The following is a 12,703-nucleotide window of genomic DNA, read 5'->3' as shown; positions in this document are numbered from 1 at the left end:
AGAGCATTGTGGTCACCGTCTATTCTAAAGCATCATACAAGATAGCATTATTTAACTGCAGTGTCTTAGGTAATATATTATACTCACGGAATTTGTTCTTGGTGAGGAGCTACACTCGTAGTACAGAGTGAGCCTTGTTAGGACTAGTTGAATCTTTGTCAGGGTACAGTATGTGGGGATGGATCAACAGCTCACAGATATCCTTTAACCTCCAGAGGTGGGGACTAACACCCAGAATTGTTATTGCATTACTACATCATCCCTGCAGTTGTACGATATTTTTTAAAAATCCTTGACTACAACAAAGATTGCCTAAAACAGTTTCCCCTCCTACAACGACAATCTTTCAGGACTTCCCACCCCCACATTATTATTTCCCATTCTGTTTACTCCACAGTAAACCATGAAGTGAATGGCTTTTATGTGCCATTCCTGAGCTGTCAGCATTAGGATTCCTGTAACCCAAACTTACAGTGAAAACTGCATATAAATAATGGGGAAGTTTACACCAGCTAGTGAAAGCCTCAACGTTATGGTTTGAAAAATGATGGCTTTGCCTTTAAAATAAATCTTCCATACCTTCTGATGCTAATTTATCCTTTAACAGTGAGTTTGAGCAAGGGGGGGGGGGTTGGGGGGAGTAAGGAAGGGTTTCCACTCTGCACTATAGGGGCTCTTAAAGAATTCCTTTGTTGGTGTGGAGGAATATCCCCTTAAGTTCACTTTAAAAAGAAAAAGAAAAAAAGCAAATTACAAAGGGAATTTGCTACCCATAACTACCTGTCAGTGATCTAAAATGAAAACAGAGCAGCTGTTCAGCAGAGATGGGAGTACAGACAGAATTTTTGAAGGCATCATTATTTTTTTAAAAGTCACCAAGGTTATTTGTCCTTCCTTAGAGCCTCAAAAATGAGGAAATTTTATTGAAGTTTGGAGACCTCTTTGCAATGTGAACTTTTTATAGGCTGCTACATTTTTAATTGCGGTGCTAAAGAGAAAGAGAGAGAAAGAGAGAGAAAGAGAGACCCTAACTTTTAATTTGCTCTGGGTACTTCTGTTTAAGCTCTTTGTCATCTCTCCAGAGGGTTTATCTCAAAGTTTCTTTCAGATACAGGGTGTCCAGAGTCGAATAAATATGACTGTGCTAAATGGCAACTAAGTGGGAAAAGGCCCCTGGGATTCACGCTTGAAAGAAGTGGCAACTTTTGGAAGAAAAAGGGGGAGACAATTTCATGGCATTATCATAGATATGGAAGAAGAGATTAGCCTTAACTACCCCAGGGAATTCTCAAAGGGCTGATTTAGGAGAGAGAAGAATATGTAGCATATATGGTGGAGGCTGCCTGCCTATGTACTTTTTACTCACATTTTTATGGGCACCTGAATTTTGTTTCTTCCTCTTATCCTGTCAAAGCAGGAGTTCCTCAGTGATTTCTTCTAAGTCCTTTACATCTCCTGGTGGGGGTGAGAAAGATTCAGTTCTGAAACTCTACAAAATGACCGCCAGTTGGGGCAAACAGCTCTAAACTGGAATGACCAATGGCATAAAGTATTGCCCCATATTCCAGTTGTCCCCATCAGTCGTGGAGCCCAACTGGACCTGGACTGATGCCCAGTTGGCTTGACTACAGAACCAGGAGTCCTCTACTTGACCCAGTGAATGAAGAGTGCCTGAAGAATTGAATGAATTTTCTTAGATTTTTTTTTTCTTCAGCCCCCATTCTCTTCCTATGCCCTAATCCAACCTTGAGCTAATTATGTTTCTGTATAAGAAGGTATATGGTTTAGAGAGATAGCTTGCTCTTGCTTGCATGAAAAGTGATTTAAGCAGCAGGCAGGTTTCCTCCAGAACAGCTCTCTCTTCTAAGACTTCATTAAAATGAGACCGGGAAAGGCTGCAGAGTCTAGCTCCTGGAATTTGACCTACCCCCTTTACCAAAAATATGCACCTGTATATTTTTCTGTGCAGCGTGTAACTTATGGCATCTGGGCATGTGTCTTCTTGCCCTTGTGTTGCACCTGCACTTGTGTGTGTGTGTGTGTGTATGCATTCACTAGGAAGCACAGAGCAAGCGACATATGCTATACTGTCATATGAGTAGGAAGGAGGCAGGCTTAAAAGTGGAGGAGTCAGCGACATTCCAAGCTGCTCTCCACCAGCTCTCCTATAAGGACACATTTTAATTTTTTTCTCCATAGCTCCAGGCCAGATTCAGCCCCTTTTCAAACTCAATTCCCTGTCTTCTTCCCCCTCACCAAATTTGGGTCCCATTTTATTCACTTTTTAAAGAGTTATCCTGCTGATAGGCAGACCAGTGGCCCAAGCCCATTGAGCCCCTTTGGGTACTTTCTTTCTAACTCCTGTTGGGTTGGAAAGAATAAAATGTCACTGGAGGAAAGCCAGAAGAAAGGATCGGTCAGGCTAGACATCAGGAGGAACTTCCTGACTGAACTTCCTGAGTTGTCAGCCAGTGGAACAGACTGCCACATGAAGTGATGCGTTCTCCTTCAACCTCAGGTATTCAGTCAGAGACTGCACAGTCATCTGTCAGTGATCCTTTAGGGTTATGTATTATTGATTAAAAGTAGAGTATCTTTGGTTATATCGCTAGCCTTTCTCTCTCTTCTGTAACTGCCCCATAAATTGTGCTTCAAGTTGCTGCAGTGATTATAAAGCCTTCCCAAAACCGACTCCGTTTAACTAAACTGAATTGAGCCCACGTCGTTTTGATTTGTAAAGTATGTCTAAAGAGTGCCACAGGTGGCGTTCCACCGGTGGAGTAAAAATGCCATTTCCCAGTTGCAGCTCAACAAAGTAGCTTCATTTTGCTCTTATTAATGTTTTCTGGGTTCTTTCTGTACCATAAAGATGGTATATTGTACACTGCGAGAACTTTATGTGCAAACTGAACCATGTCCTAAGGAGATGGAAACAGTGATGTGGCTGTCTGCTTTACAGTTCATCGGGTAAGTGACAAACAGTGGCGCGGTTTCTTTCTCTGTTTTTCTCTTTGCCTTTGGCCCTCTTGAGTTCTCAACGCATCGTTTTGTGCTGTGAAAGAAAGAACTGACCTTTGTGAAACACATAACCAAACAATCAAGCGAAACCAAGTCCTCAAAGTTGGTCCCAGCAAAGCGACCGGGTTTTCTTTGCACATTCAGCATATAAATCACAGTAAATCAAATTTAAGCTGCTCATTTCTCTTTTCATTTGCAGTGTCCTGATTCAGCCTGTAAGCAAGACCTACTAGCATATCTTCAACGTATTGCCCTTTACTGTCACCAGCTTAATATCTGTAGCAAGGTCAAAGCAGAAGTCCAAAACTTAGGAGGAGAACTGATTGTTTCCGGGGTAAGCCAACTTCTGTATTTTGCTGTTAGCATGTCTTGATTTTAAATTAGTGATTTCCCCCCCTCCTTTTTGAAGATATAAGATATGTCTTGGTCTTTAATGTTATTCCAGTTTGGATAACTTGACTGAAGTCTTCATTGCTATGTAATCCACCCAAAGAGCTTTTGCTCTTCATGCCCATTAAAAATATAATAAAATGAGATATTAAATTCATTACTAATAGGAGCTCGGTTTTATATTTAGCAAGGTTATATAGCCAAATGTTCCTTCCTTCTCTGATGATAGTAGAGTTCTGCCCTTTCTGTGCATGTCACCTCTTCTGAAGTGAGATCTCCTTAATCCTCTTCATGCAGGTGAACTTCAGCATGAAACGTCTCATTCACTTTCCTACAAGAGGGGGACAATACTGTAGAGGGGGGCACTTGTGAGCAGGACCATTGAGGGAGCCAAGACTTAAAGAACAGCCTGATTTTTTTTCTAGAAAAGCATATGCTTTGACTGGTAAAATGTAATCATTTTTCCAAAAGGAACGTTCTCACCCAAGAACCTTTGCCCAGCCATAGAGATTATACTGGGTGTGGGTGTGGTTCTTTTCTGAATCATTTCCCTCCTTTGGACCTCAGCCTGTAGCCACTTAGTGTCAAGAGCCAATTATTGTCAGGGCAGGAAAGTTCATAAAATTACCAACACTCCTGATCTAGTGACCTGGTGTTGAGCAAAGAATCCCTTGGACCAAAACCTGGGCTAAATTTGACATTAAGTTGTTCCAACTGGGCCATTGATGAAACATATTCTTTTGAATTTGTGTGCTGCTTCCAGAAATAGTTCGTTGTCATGGCATACAGCTTTTATCACCTAATACTTCTTGGGCAGTTGCCATCATCCCATTGCAGTTAAAGGTTATTCTCCTTTAATCCTTCAATTTTTTTAAAAAAAAAATTATTTATGGTCATAGGCTAAATTAAAAGGAACAAAACATGTGTAGGGAGCAGGTAGAATAAAGGAGAAACAGGTAAAATTAAGTAAAGCATGCATGTATTCAAACAATGATATACTTAAAAAGTAAAATGATAACTCCTCTTAGAAAACCACCATTTTACTTCCCTAAAGATTGGCCAGCCATTCCAAATTTGAGCCAGCTATTGCAACAGAACAGCATTTAGTGACTTTTTAGAGGTCCATTAATCCCATGCACATTCCCTATAACCCAGCTTTCCCTCCAAAACATAAATTCTGTTCAAAATGCTCTGTCGACCTTCAGGATGACTAACACAGAGAACCTGAAGCAGAAAATATAAAGTTAGGAGCACACTGGATTGACAGACAAGGGCAGGCCAAGGAACGGATCTGCCCCATATTCCTGTGGCCTTTTGCACAGACCTTTTTACTTTCCCCCATACCTGCACTTGGTAGTCAAAGATCTCATTCAAAGTCAGTTCAGGGATGGGGAGGGAAGCTGACTCCATGTACAACTCTCCATGACACAGATCTATAGCAAATTGTCAGTTGTGACCAAGATCTGTCTCCCTCAGTTGTAGATCTGTGGTCTGAGAGATGTCGCACCCTCTCTTCACCCATGAATATGGTGCCTTGTATCCTCTCTCCACATACAAGCAGGCACACACATGCCCGTGTTCCCAATGATAGGCATTCTAGTGATATACACTTCTGAAGGAAATGGATTGCCCGTGAGAATGAGAATTTATTTTTGTTTCGGAAACATTGTGGGGAAGGGGCCCTCCTGATCCCACAGGTTTCTTGACCTATGTGCAGAATAGTGTCAATTTAAAATCTTGATGTTCTTAAAAATGTGGAAATAAGTCTCCTTTCTCCGTACACCTCTCATGTAGCAGGCTTAGATCATTCTTCTTTTACTTGCTGGCATAACTGGATCCGCTTCCCATTCTCATTGGTTTTGAACACTTCCACCCACCTCTGATCTGTCCCTCAATCCCGCTTGTGCATCAGCTTGGCTGTTGGGCTTAACTCTCATTTCTGTCTTTTCTCTTGTATCTTCTGCAGAAGCCGGCATTGGGCAGATGCTCTAATAGCTTGTGTATGTTGTTGCTGGCTTACCATTACATGCAGTGAAACTGAATACAACAAACTGTTTGACTTCTTCATTCCCCATTTGGTAGTCTTTAGCATCCACTGCTTCATCACCGCCATCTTTATGCTTTTTTCCCTCTTCATTCAACCATAAGCTGAAGCAGTGCTACCATCAACTTGCAAATAATTGGCATTGTGTGTTGTAAACCTAAAGTCACATTCAGAGAAGACCCCTGGTGTTGGCTTCTCTTGATCTTTCTGATGTTTGTGTAGGATCTCCCTTCACAATAACTTTCTAGCAATTGTGATTTTGCTGCATTGTTTCAAAGAGCTGGGTACTGTATGCTCCAGGACTATCCAGTGCTATGGATTCCAACCTCACTTCATCTGTAGCTTCCTTGCCTATTTTCTGCTTTCATCTTGTTCGTCATTCTCTCTTGGATAGCCAGTTGCAAATAAACTTTCTTTTATTTGCATAAAATAAAAAGCAGACTTTGCATACAGTACAGTGCTCATTGTTTCTTTCAAATGATTGACAGTTGGAAAACTTGTACATTCACTTTTATGACCCCAGCTCTACCCATGGACTCCAGTGGGATAAGGTACACACTCACCAGTGAAAACTGATATGTGTGCATTATCATCTAATAATTCTGTGCTGAAAGTATCTGTAGTTTATTTGATGTTTGTAGTTTGTACCCCTTAGGGTATTGAACTTAGCAATGTGTTTGGTGCAAAGCCATATTTTTTCTGCCGTTTGTTCAAGATTTTTGTTAAGGATCTAGTACCAATGAGATAGAAACTTGGCCACTCCTGACATTTTTCTTCAACAAATAATCATCAAAGCTGAACTGAACTTGAATCAATATTGGGAAGCCTCAATAATTCAGATCAGAATGGGATTCAATAGGTTTGGTGAAATGTATTTGTGACTGAAATTATATGTATACGTTTGTCTGGCATGGAACTATCTATAGATGAGAGAACCTCTCATTTTAGTTTCAGTTTCTCCTTTTCCTCACCATATATTTGTTAGGTCCATATCTTCACTTTGCAAATTTGGGTGGAAAAGAAGTCTGCACAAAAATCAGGATACATTTTGTGTGTAACTGCATATCTGCATTTTCCCCAGAATGTAAAATTTTGGCAAGCATTTCTTAATTGTCATGCATTTTGGGGCCATACTTTCATCTCCTATACAATCATTTCTTTGGAGTGTTGTTAAATATTTTCTGCCCAGTCTGAAGTAAAAGATGGCAAAACAACATTCTTAGGACACTGGATTTGTGTATGGATTCAAGAGGTATGGATTTATTTGTATGTATAAAAAAATTGGACCCGGTAGCTTTCTTCTCCATTTTTGTCATACACAATCCCCTAACAAAATCACATTGCATGGACTGAAAAGAAAGAAGTGTAGATTATGAGATGCCCCCTCCTGAATTAAGGGTAATGTATACAATGTGTGAGCATGAAACAGCAGAAATGTTCTTGAGAACTTCAAGGGGATGGACCACTTCCAAAGCAAATCAGCAGAGTTATAAAACTTGTTTCAAAAATATCTAAAGAATGTTGTCTTTGGTCTAGGACCATATATATTTTAATAAACTAAGAATGTTCATTATTGGATGGATTGAAGATGCATAAAAAATATACTTTGGCAACAGTAAGATTTTCTTTCAAAAATCTCCCTGTGTTTAAAAGCATGCAGCCATCATATTCTTTTAAACATGTTGAATACTTGGTAAGGAAACCTATGCCTCCTTTCTGTGAGTGATTTAAATAACATTTGATGATTGTCTTTTTGGTCAACTAAGTGGAGTATATTTATAAAGAATCTGCTTTTTACGACTATTATTAAACCATTTTACTTTAGAACAATAGTATAGACTTAGACTTTCCAGCCCATGCAGATTGTAGTCTCTTAAGACCAAAGCAAAAATGGGAATGGGCGGGTATTTTTGTGACCCAACTCGTCATGCAGAATTATTTCCAATGAGGTCTGACAGCAAACCCTCTGCATTGCATGTGTTAACTTTGCTTGAAGGTGAGGTCCTCTGTTGTCCTTTAGAAATAGGAAAGGAAAAAAGGTCAGAGGCAATTTTTGAGCCTTTCACAAGCATTTTTCCCATATTCTCACAAAGATTGAACTCCTTTTGAACTAAGGAATACTTGCAGGGTTAGGGGCCCCCAAACTATTAATTTAGGTCTATGTTGGCTTGACCGTTCTACAGGAGAGGCCGACCCAGTCATTTGATAATGTGAGTCAACTGCCTGCAGGATGGGGATTAGTGGGAAAGTATTGATGAGCAGAATGGCTTGTCAAGATGTCTATGATATATGAAAGAAGAAGTGATATAGAGGAAAATGCTATCCGTTAAAATATGTTTCAGTTACCAGTCCAATCCAATGTTGGAATTGGATTCCTTTGGCCCAAGCAGAAAAGTGTCTTGAGATGACTCTGGAGAACAATTTGTTCTTTGTCAATTTTTTAAAAAACCGAACAAGTCCCAAAGTACTGCTGGGACAGTATGAATATCATCATGGAGTCAAGAACATGTGGGAAATGACTGGTGGCAGGATAGTTAGGTATCTTAAGGTTGTGGCAGATGTGAAAGTAAACTTGTTAGGCATGGAAATGTACTGATATAAACCTGGTTAAGATGAGAAGCAGAAGAGGTGCATTTATGTCACAGAATGATAGTATATGGCAGATACTATATACTATACTTCTAACAGTAGAAGGCAGATTCTATTATTAGTCAGTAATAGTAGTAGTCAGATTAGTCAATACTAGTAGTCAGATTCTACTAAGTCCATTTATCATAGTAATGTCAGCTTTGTTCAGCAGTAGATTCTTTTAAAGAGCCCATAAAATGGGGTCAATGTGGAATAAGTATAAACTGATTTCTTATAGCTTGGAATGTCTGTTGTGTCATTTCTTTTTTGAGGGCAACAGCCTTTGAGTATTTTGGTTGATGTTATATATTTTGCCAGGGTTTGTTTGTCTTTTCATTGTGAAAAATAGAGATTTCCATAAGGTCTGTGAACAAATGGTAGTTTCCTGGGGGAGAAAAAAAAAACATATTTTATTGGAATGATTTTTTTCTGTGTTCCAAATATCTTCATTGGCTTCCTTAGAGTAAGATGTGTTTCAGACTTCCTTTAACACTTTCAGTCACTGCTTTCCTTAAATCCATTCATATATTCATTAGGGGTTTCTTTCGTTCTTTCTTTTTTTCACATCAAAATATTTATCCCCTCTTCCTTTCTTCAGGGACTTAGAGTTAATTCAATTATGATTCGCTTTAAATGCCATTGACAAAATGAACACTGATTTGCCCTCTAGCGTTTATCCAATAATTCTACTCAAACAAAAAGTTACTTTGTGTGCATTTATAACTGAACCAGTGATGACTGGATATTCTAGATAGAAAAATATGAATGGGTTTATGTTACATCAACCTTCTTTTAAAATACAGGTCTTCAGCATTTCTATTAATAATGTTCAGCTTAAAATTGCTGGCAAATCAAGGAGGAATCTCTTTCTTGGTTACATCTTCTTTCTTTCTGATAAAAGTTCTGTTTCTTGCTTATTTACTCCGATTATTTATTGATAGAATTCTGTGCAGTGTTCCCTGTGTTCTGATATATATCTGGGTATATTTTATTTTACATTGGGTTATCATACAACTCCTCTTTCTCTATTTTTCTCTTTCTCTTTCTACTTTTCTATTATCGACTACATCCGTCATTCACTAAATCTTACCTTGTATCCTTCTTATTTTGCTTAAAATCTATCCTGTGTCTTAGGAAACGTATGTGCAATATCATGATACTTCAGCAAGATGTCAAATGCAGCTTTATCAATGTTCTGAAACTACTCCAGATCTTTTCTGTTCATCTTTCCGTGATACACTTTATTGTATCAAGTTCTTCAAGGAATTTTGGATGGAGTTTCTAAACATTCCTCTACATCAAAAAGTACATTCAACATTAAAATGCAGGAAAGGTGCTCCTTGAGAAGTGTTTTGCTTTTGTTAGCCAAATGAGTGATACTTTAAAAAAAAAAATCTTAGTTCAGAAATATCAATATTTGTCATTTCCAATTTAAAGCAAGCTTTAATCTAGTTCTCCCCATTCTTCTTCCACATGTAATATTTGCTCAGGGCTTTTGACATATTAGTGCTCTTTCATGACTAAAAATATGCCCTTATTTTCAGGCTCCCTAAGAGTGATGGGTAAGAAAGAAGAAGAAAATCCCATCGCTTCAGATCTTCCTTTCTTCCAGCTTTGGAAACTTTTCTGACTCCAGTAGACAGCAGTCCAAGGAGTGGCTTATATGTTACAACCTTCGTAGTTTAACTCACTAATTTATGTTTTAATCACAAAAGCATCCCACATGCTCTAATGTGTAGGGCAACTATCAACTTCTGATAAACTGAAATCAAATTGCAAAAAAAGCAGAAAGCCCACATTCCTTTAAAAAGATCAGTCACCCCCTTGCACTTGAGGGTTTCTCATAATATGCATTTCCTTCTCCCCTTCCCTTTTTTGCATATAGATGACTACATTCTGTACACGGGCAGAGATGTAATCTTCTTCCCTGCTCCCTTTAACTTAGGTCTAGTGTCGTGACATTTAAATGATTAATAGCAATCAGTTTTGCAAATCTGAATCCATGGTATTCCTCATTAGGTCTTTTTTCTCCTATGTTCGATTCCTTCAGTTCGAGCTCACCTCCAAAAGTTAGCCTATCAGTCCAGTTAATCATAGAGAATTCACCAGGATGGGTGCCATGCCATTTTCTCAGTCCAAGTTTTGTTTGTTTGTTTTTTGCAATGTCTACATAGTTAATCCACCCCAATGACTTGGGGGAGATTTATATCAGTACACTTAAACGCATACGACATGTTATTCAACATAGGTAAGGCAGAACCCTTCTACATTCTGTACTGTAAAACGACTAAATTTGGTTGATATTAAGATATAGGCATTATACAATTCCTTTTAGGAAAATATAAACAGGAATTATTAATAAAGAAATTAATTCTAAGTCATGAAAAAGTATCTGCTGAGCCAAAACAACAACACAGTCCCAGTTCCTCGGAAGTCCCTGAATATGTACAGATTCCAGGCAAAGAAACTGAAAAAAAAATTGCATTAATTATTCGATTAATTGACTATACCTGGGCTAGTTCATGAAATAAAAATCAAATGAGAGAATAAAATGGATAAAACAGTTTAATAGTAGAGGAGATAAGTCAGTGCAAGTTTTAAAATGTTGTTCCATTCATTCAGTTAAAATGTCTGATTGAATAACCAGTTCAATATGCAATATCTGATGGTTAGTATGCTCCTGAGAGAATAAAAATAGTCTATTAGAGAATATGGATCATAAACCAAAATTATTACTTTGCCAAGGATGGCATAAATGGATTGTAATAAATGATTTACCAATTGGTACCTTTCAGTAAGGAAACCTAACGCAATTTCACAATGAACACACAAAATATTTTTATTATTATTATTATCATCATCATCATCATCATCTGCCTAGAGTCATTGCAAGTCAGGTGACATACAAGTTTAATAAATTATTATTGGTCATTATTGCTCCTACAGTTGTTAAATGCAGCACAATTCTTAAAATAAAATAGGTCCTAAATGCAGTCTTACAATCAAAAGCAAAGAACAAGCTTTGTTACAGGAAAATTTTAGAAACCATGGTGAGCAGATATGAATACCGAAACAACGCAAGAGAATCGGAAATCATGTGGAATATTATCCAACGATATATCCCTGTTGTTCCCCATGTATCTCTTTGTAGCAAAGGCTTCTTTGACTCAAGGACTCCCTAGAAGAAATACTTCTGCGGAAACAACCTTAAATATTGTAGTAGACGAATAAAACACCAGGTGAAAATCAGAACTTCTGGATTTTAGCTCTAAGCCATTGTTCCTCTCCTTTCTCCTCCCCAATAATGTTAAATTTGCTCTTTATTCAGGCGCTAGCCAGAAAACAAAAATGAAACCAGCTGCAAATATGTAATCTCATTTCTGTTGAAGGAAATTACAAACAAAATGTTTGCTAACTGCGCTTGCATTTATCAGGGCTGTATATTTCTTGTGCAAACCTGTTTTCGTTCTGGTAAGATGTCACTGGACTTAACTGGCAGGCTGAAAAGAGTGATCACCTCTGTCTCATTTTGTTGACATCTCATGTTTCAAGTGTGCTTTGTAAATCAGTGTATTCTGTTCACTTACTCCCTCAGCACAGCCTAGCAATATCCATACATCAGTTTTAGAAAGGTTCTTGGTGAGCACCGCACACCCCATCACTACTGGAGAGGAGAAGATTCTCTCCCTTCCTCTGCTGCAGTCAGTTTGCTCAAGATGATTGATTATCAAGCATTTCTCCTGCTTTCTCATCAACAAATGCTATTTAGTTCTAATACACATGCATGCACGCACGCACACATAAGCATTAACTGCAGAGTTGAAGTTAAGGAAAGAAATCATGCTGAGAGTACAGGATTCAAAGCCACAAGATCTTTAAAGCTGGGGGGCGGGGGGGAAGACCAGAAAGTAGGAGAATCCATACCCCATGGATTCAGCGTTAGCCTATGTGATACACCTTCCTTTTTCCTGATTAAGTAGACCTTGAGACGTACCACCAACTCAAAACTCATATTTACCAGAAAGGAAGATTAGCTTTTTCCTTTCCAAATGATTTAACATGGAAAAGTTGCTTTAGGTCATTTTCATACTATAAATCTGTAATATTTTCTAGACTCATCCAACCATTGTTGAGCTAAAATAACAGTGATGCAGACAAGCTTTAAGTCACTTCACTGATGGCTGGGTGATGTGTGAAGATGCTATATGTTGCTTCACTGAGAATATGGAAGAAGGCAGACAAGTTCTGTCTGACTTTTCTTCCTGGGCTAAGGGAAACAGATGATCCTTAATGTAGAATTGGGGTCCTTTTAGACGAATACAGTATGTAGGATCAGTGGTGTCTGCAGCAAACTGCAATACCATCAAAATGGCCAGCCATGTGTAATGCCATCATCAAGTGAGTGCTGCCATTGTATCGTGATATCATGAAGTCTGCTGCAGGGGGCATTTGCACACTGACGCAGTCATGACTTCCATTGCTCCTGTTCCCTTGCAGACCCCCATGTGTAGTGTGAACCAGAGGAACGCTCAGATTTTGGGCTAAACGTGGGATTGTAAAAATGAAGGCTATTCCCAAGCAGTCATACTCCCTTCACACAAAGAACAGTCTTTAATTTAGCAC

At 38.6% G+C, this 12,703-nt stretch overlaps 1 protein-coding gene across 3 annotated transcripts in view; it reads left to right on the top strand.

Annotated features, from left to right (window-relative positions):
• The window catches only part of CTNNA2 (catenin alpha 2), a 519,575-nt gene that overhangs the window by 481,150 nt on the left and 25,722 nt on the right, over positions 1 to 12,703 (top strand). For all 3 annotated transcript variants that reach the window (XM_088133180.1, XM_088133181.1, XM_088133182.1), the window contains exon 17: positions 3,218 to 3,352. In XM_088133180.1, coding sequence (XP_087989306.1) covers positions 3,218 to 3,352 — 135 coding nt within the window. The remainder of the gene's footprint in view (positions 1 to 3,217; positions 3,353 to 12,703) is intronic.

The sequence above is a fragment of the Python bivittatus genome, unplaced genomic scaffold, assembly GCF_059951505.1.
Source record: "Python bivittatus isolate LINGU-HERP-01145 unplaced genomic scaffold, Pbiv_v1 ctg000070_np1212, whole genome shotgun sequence".
Taxonomy (NCBI): domain Eukaryota; kingdom Metazoa; phylum Chordata; class Lepidosauria; order Squamata; family Pythonidae; genus Python; species Python bivittatus.
This window is presented reverse-complemented; position numbering and strand designations above follow the sequence as displayed.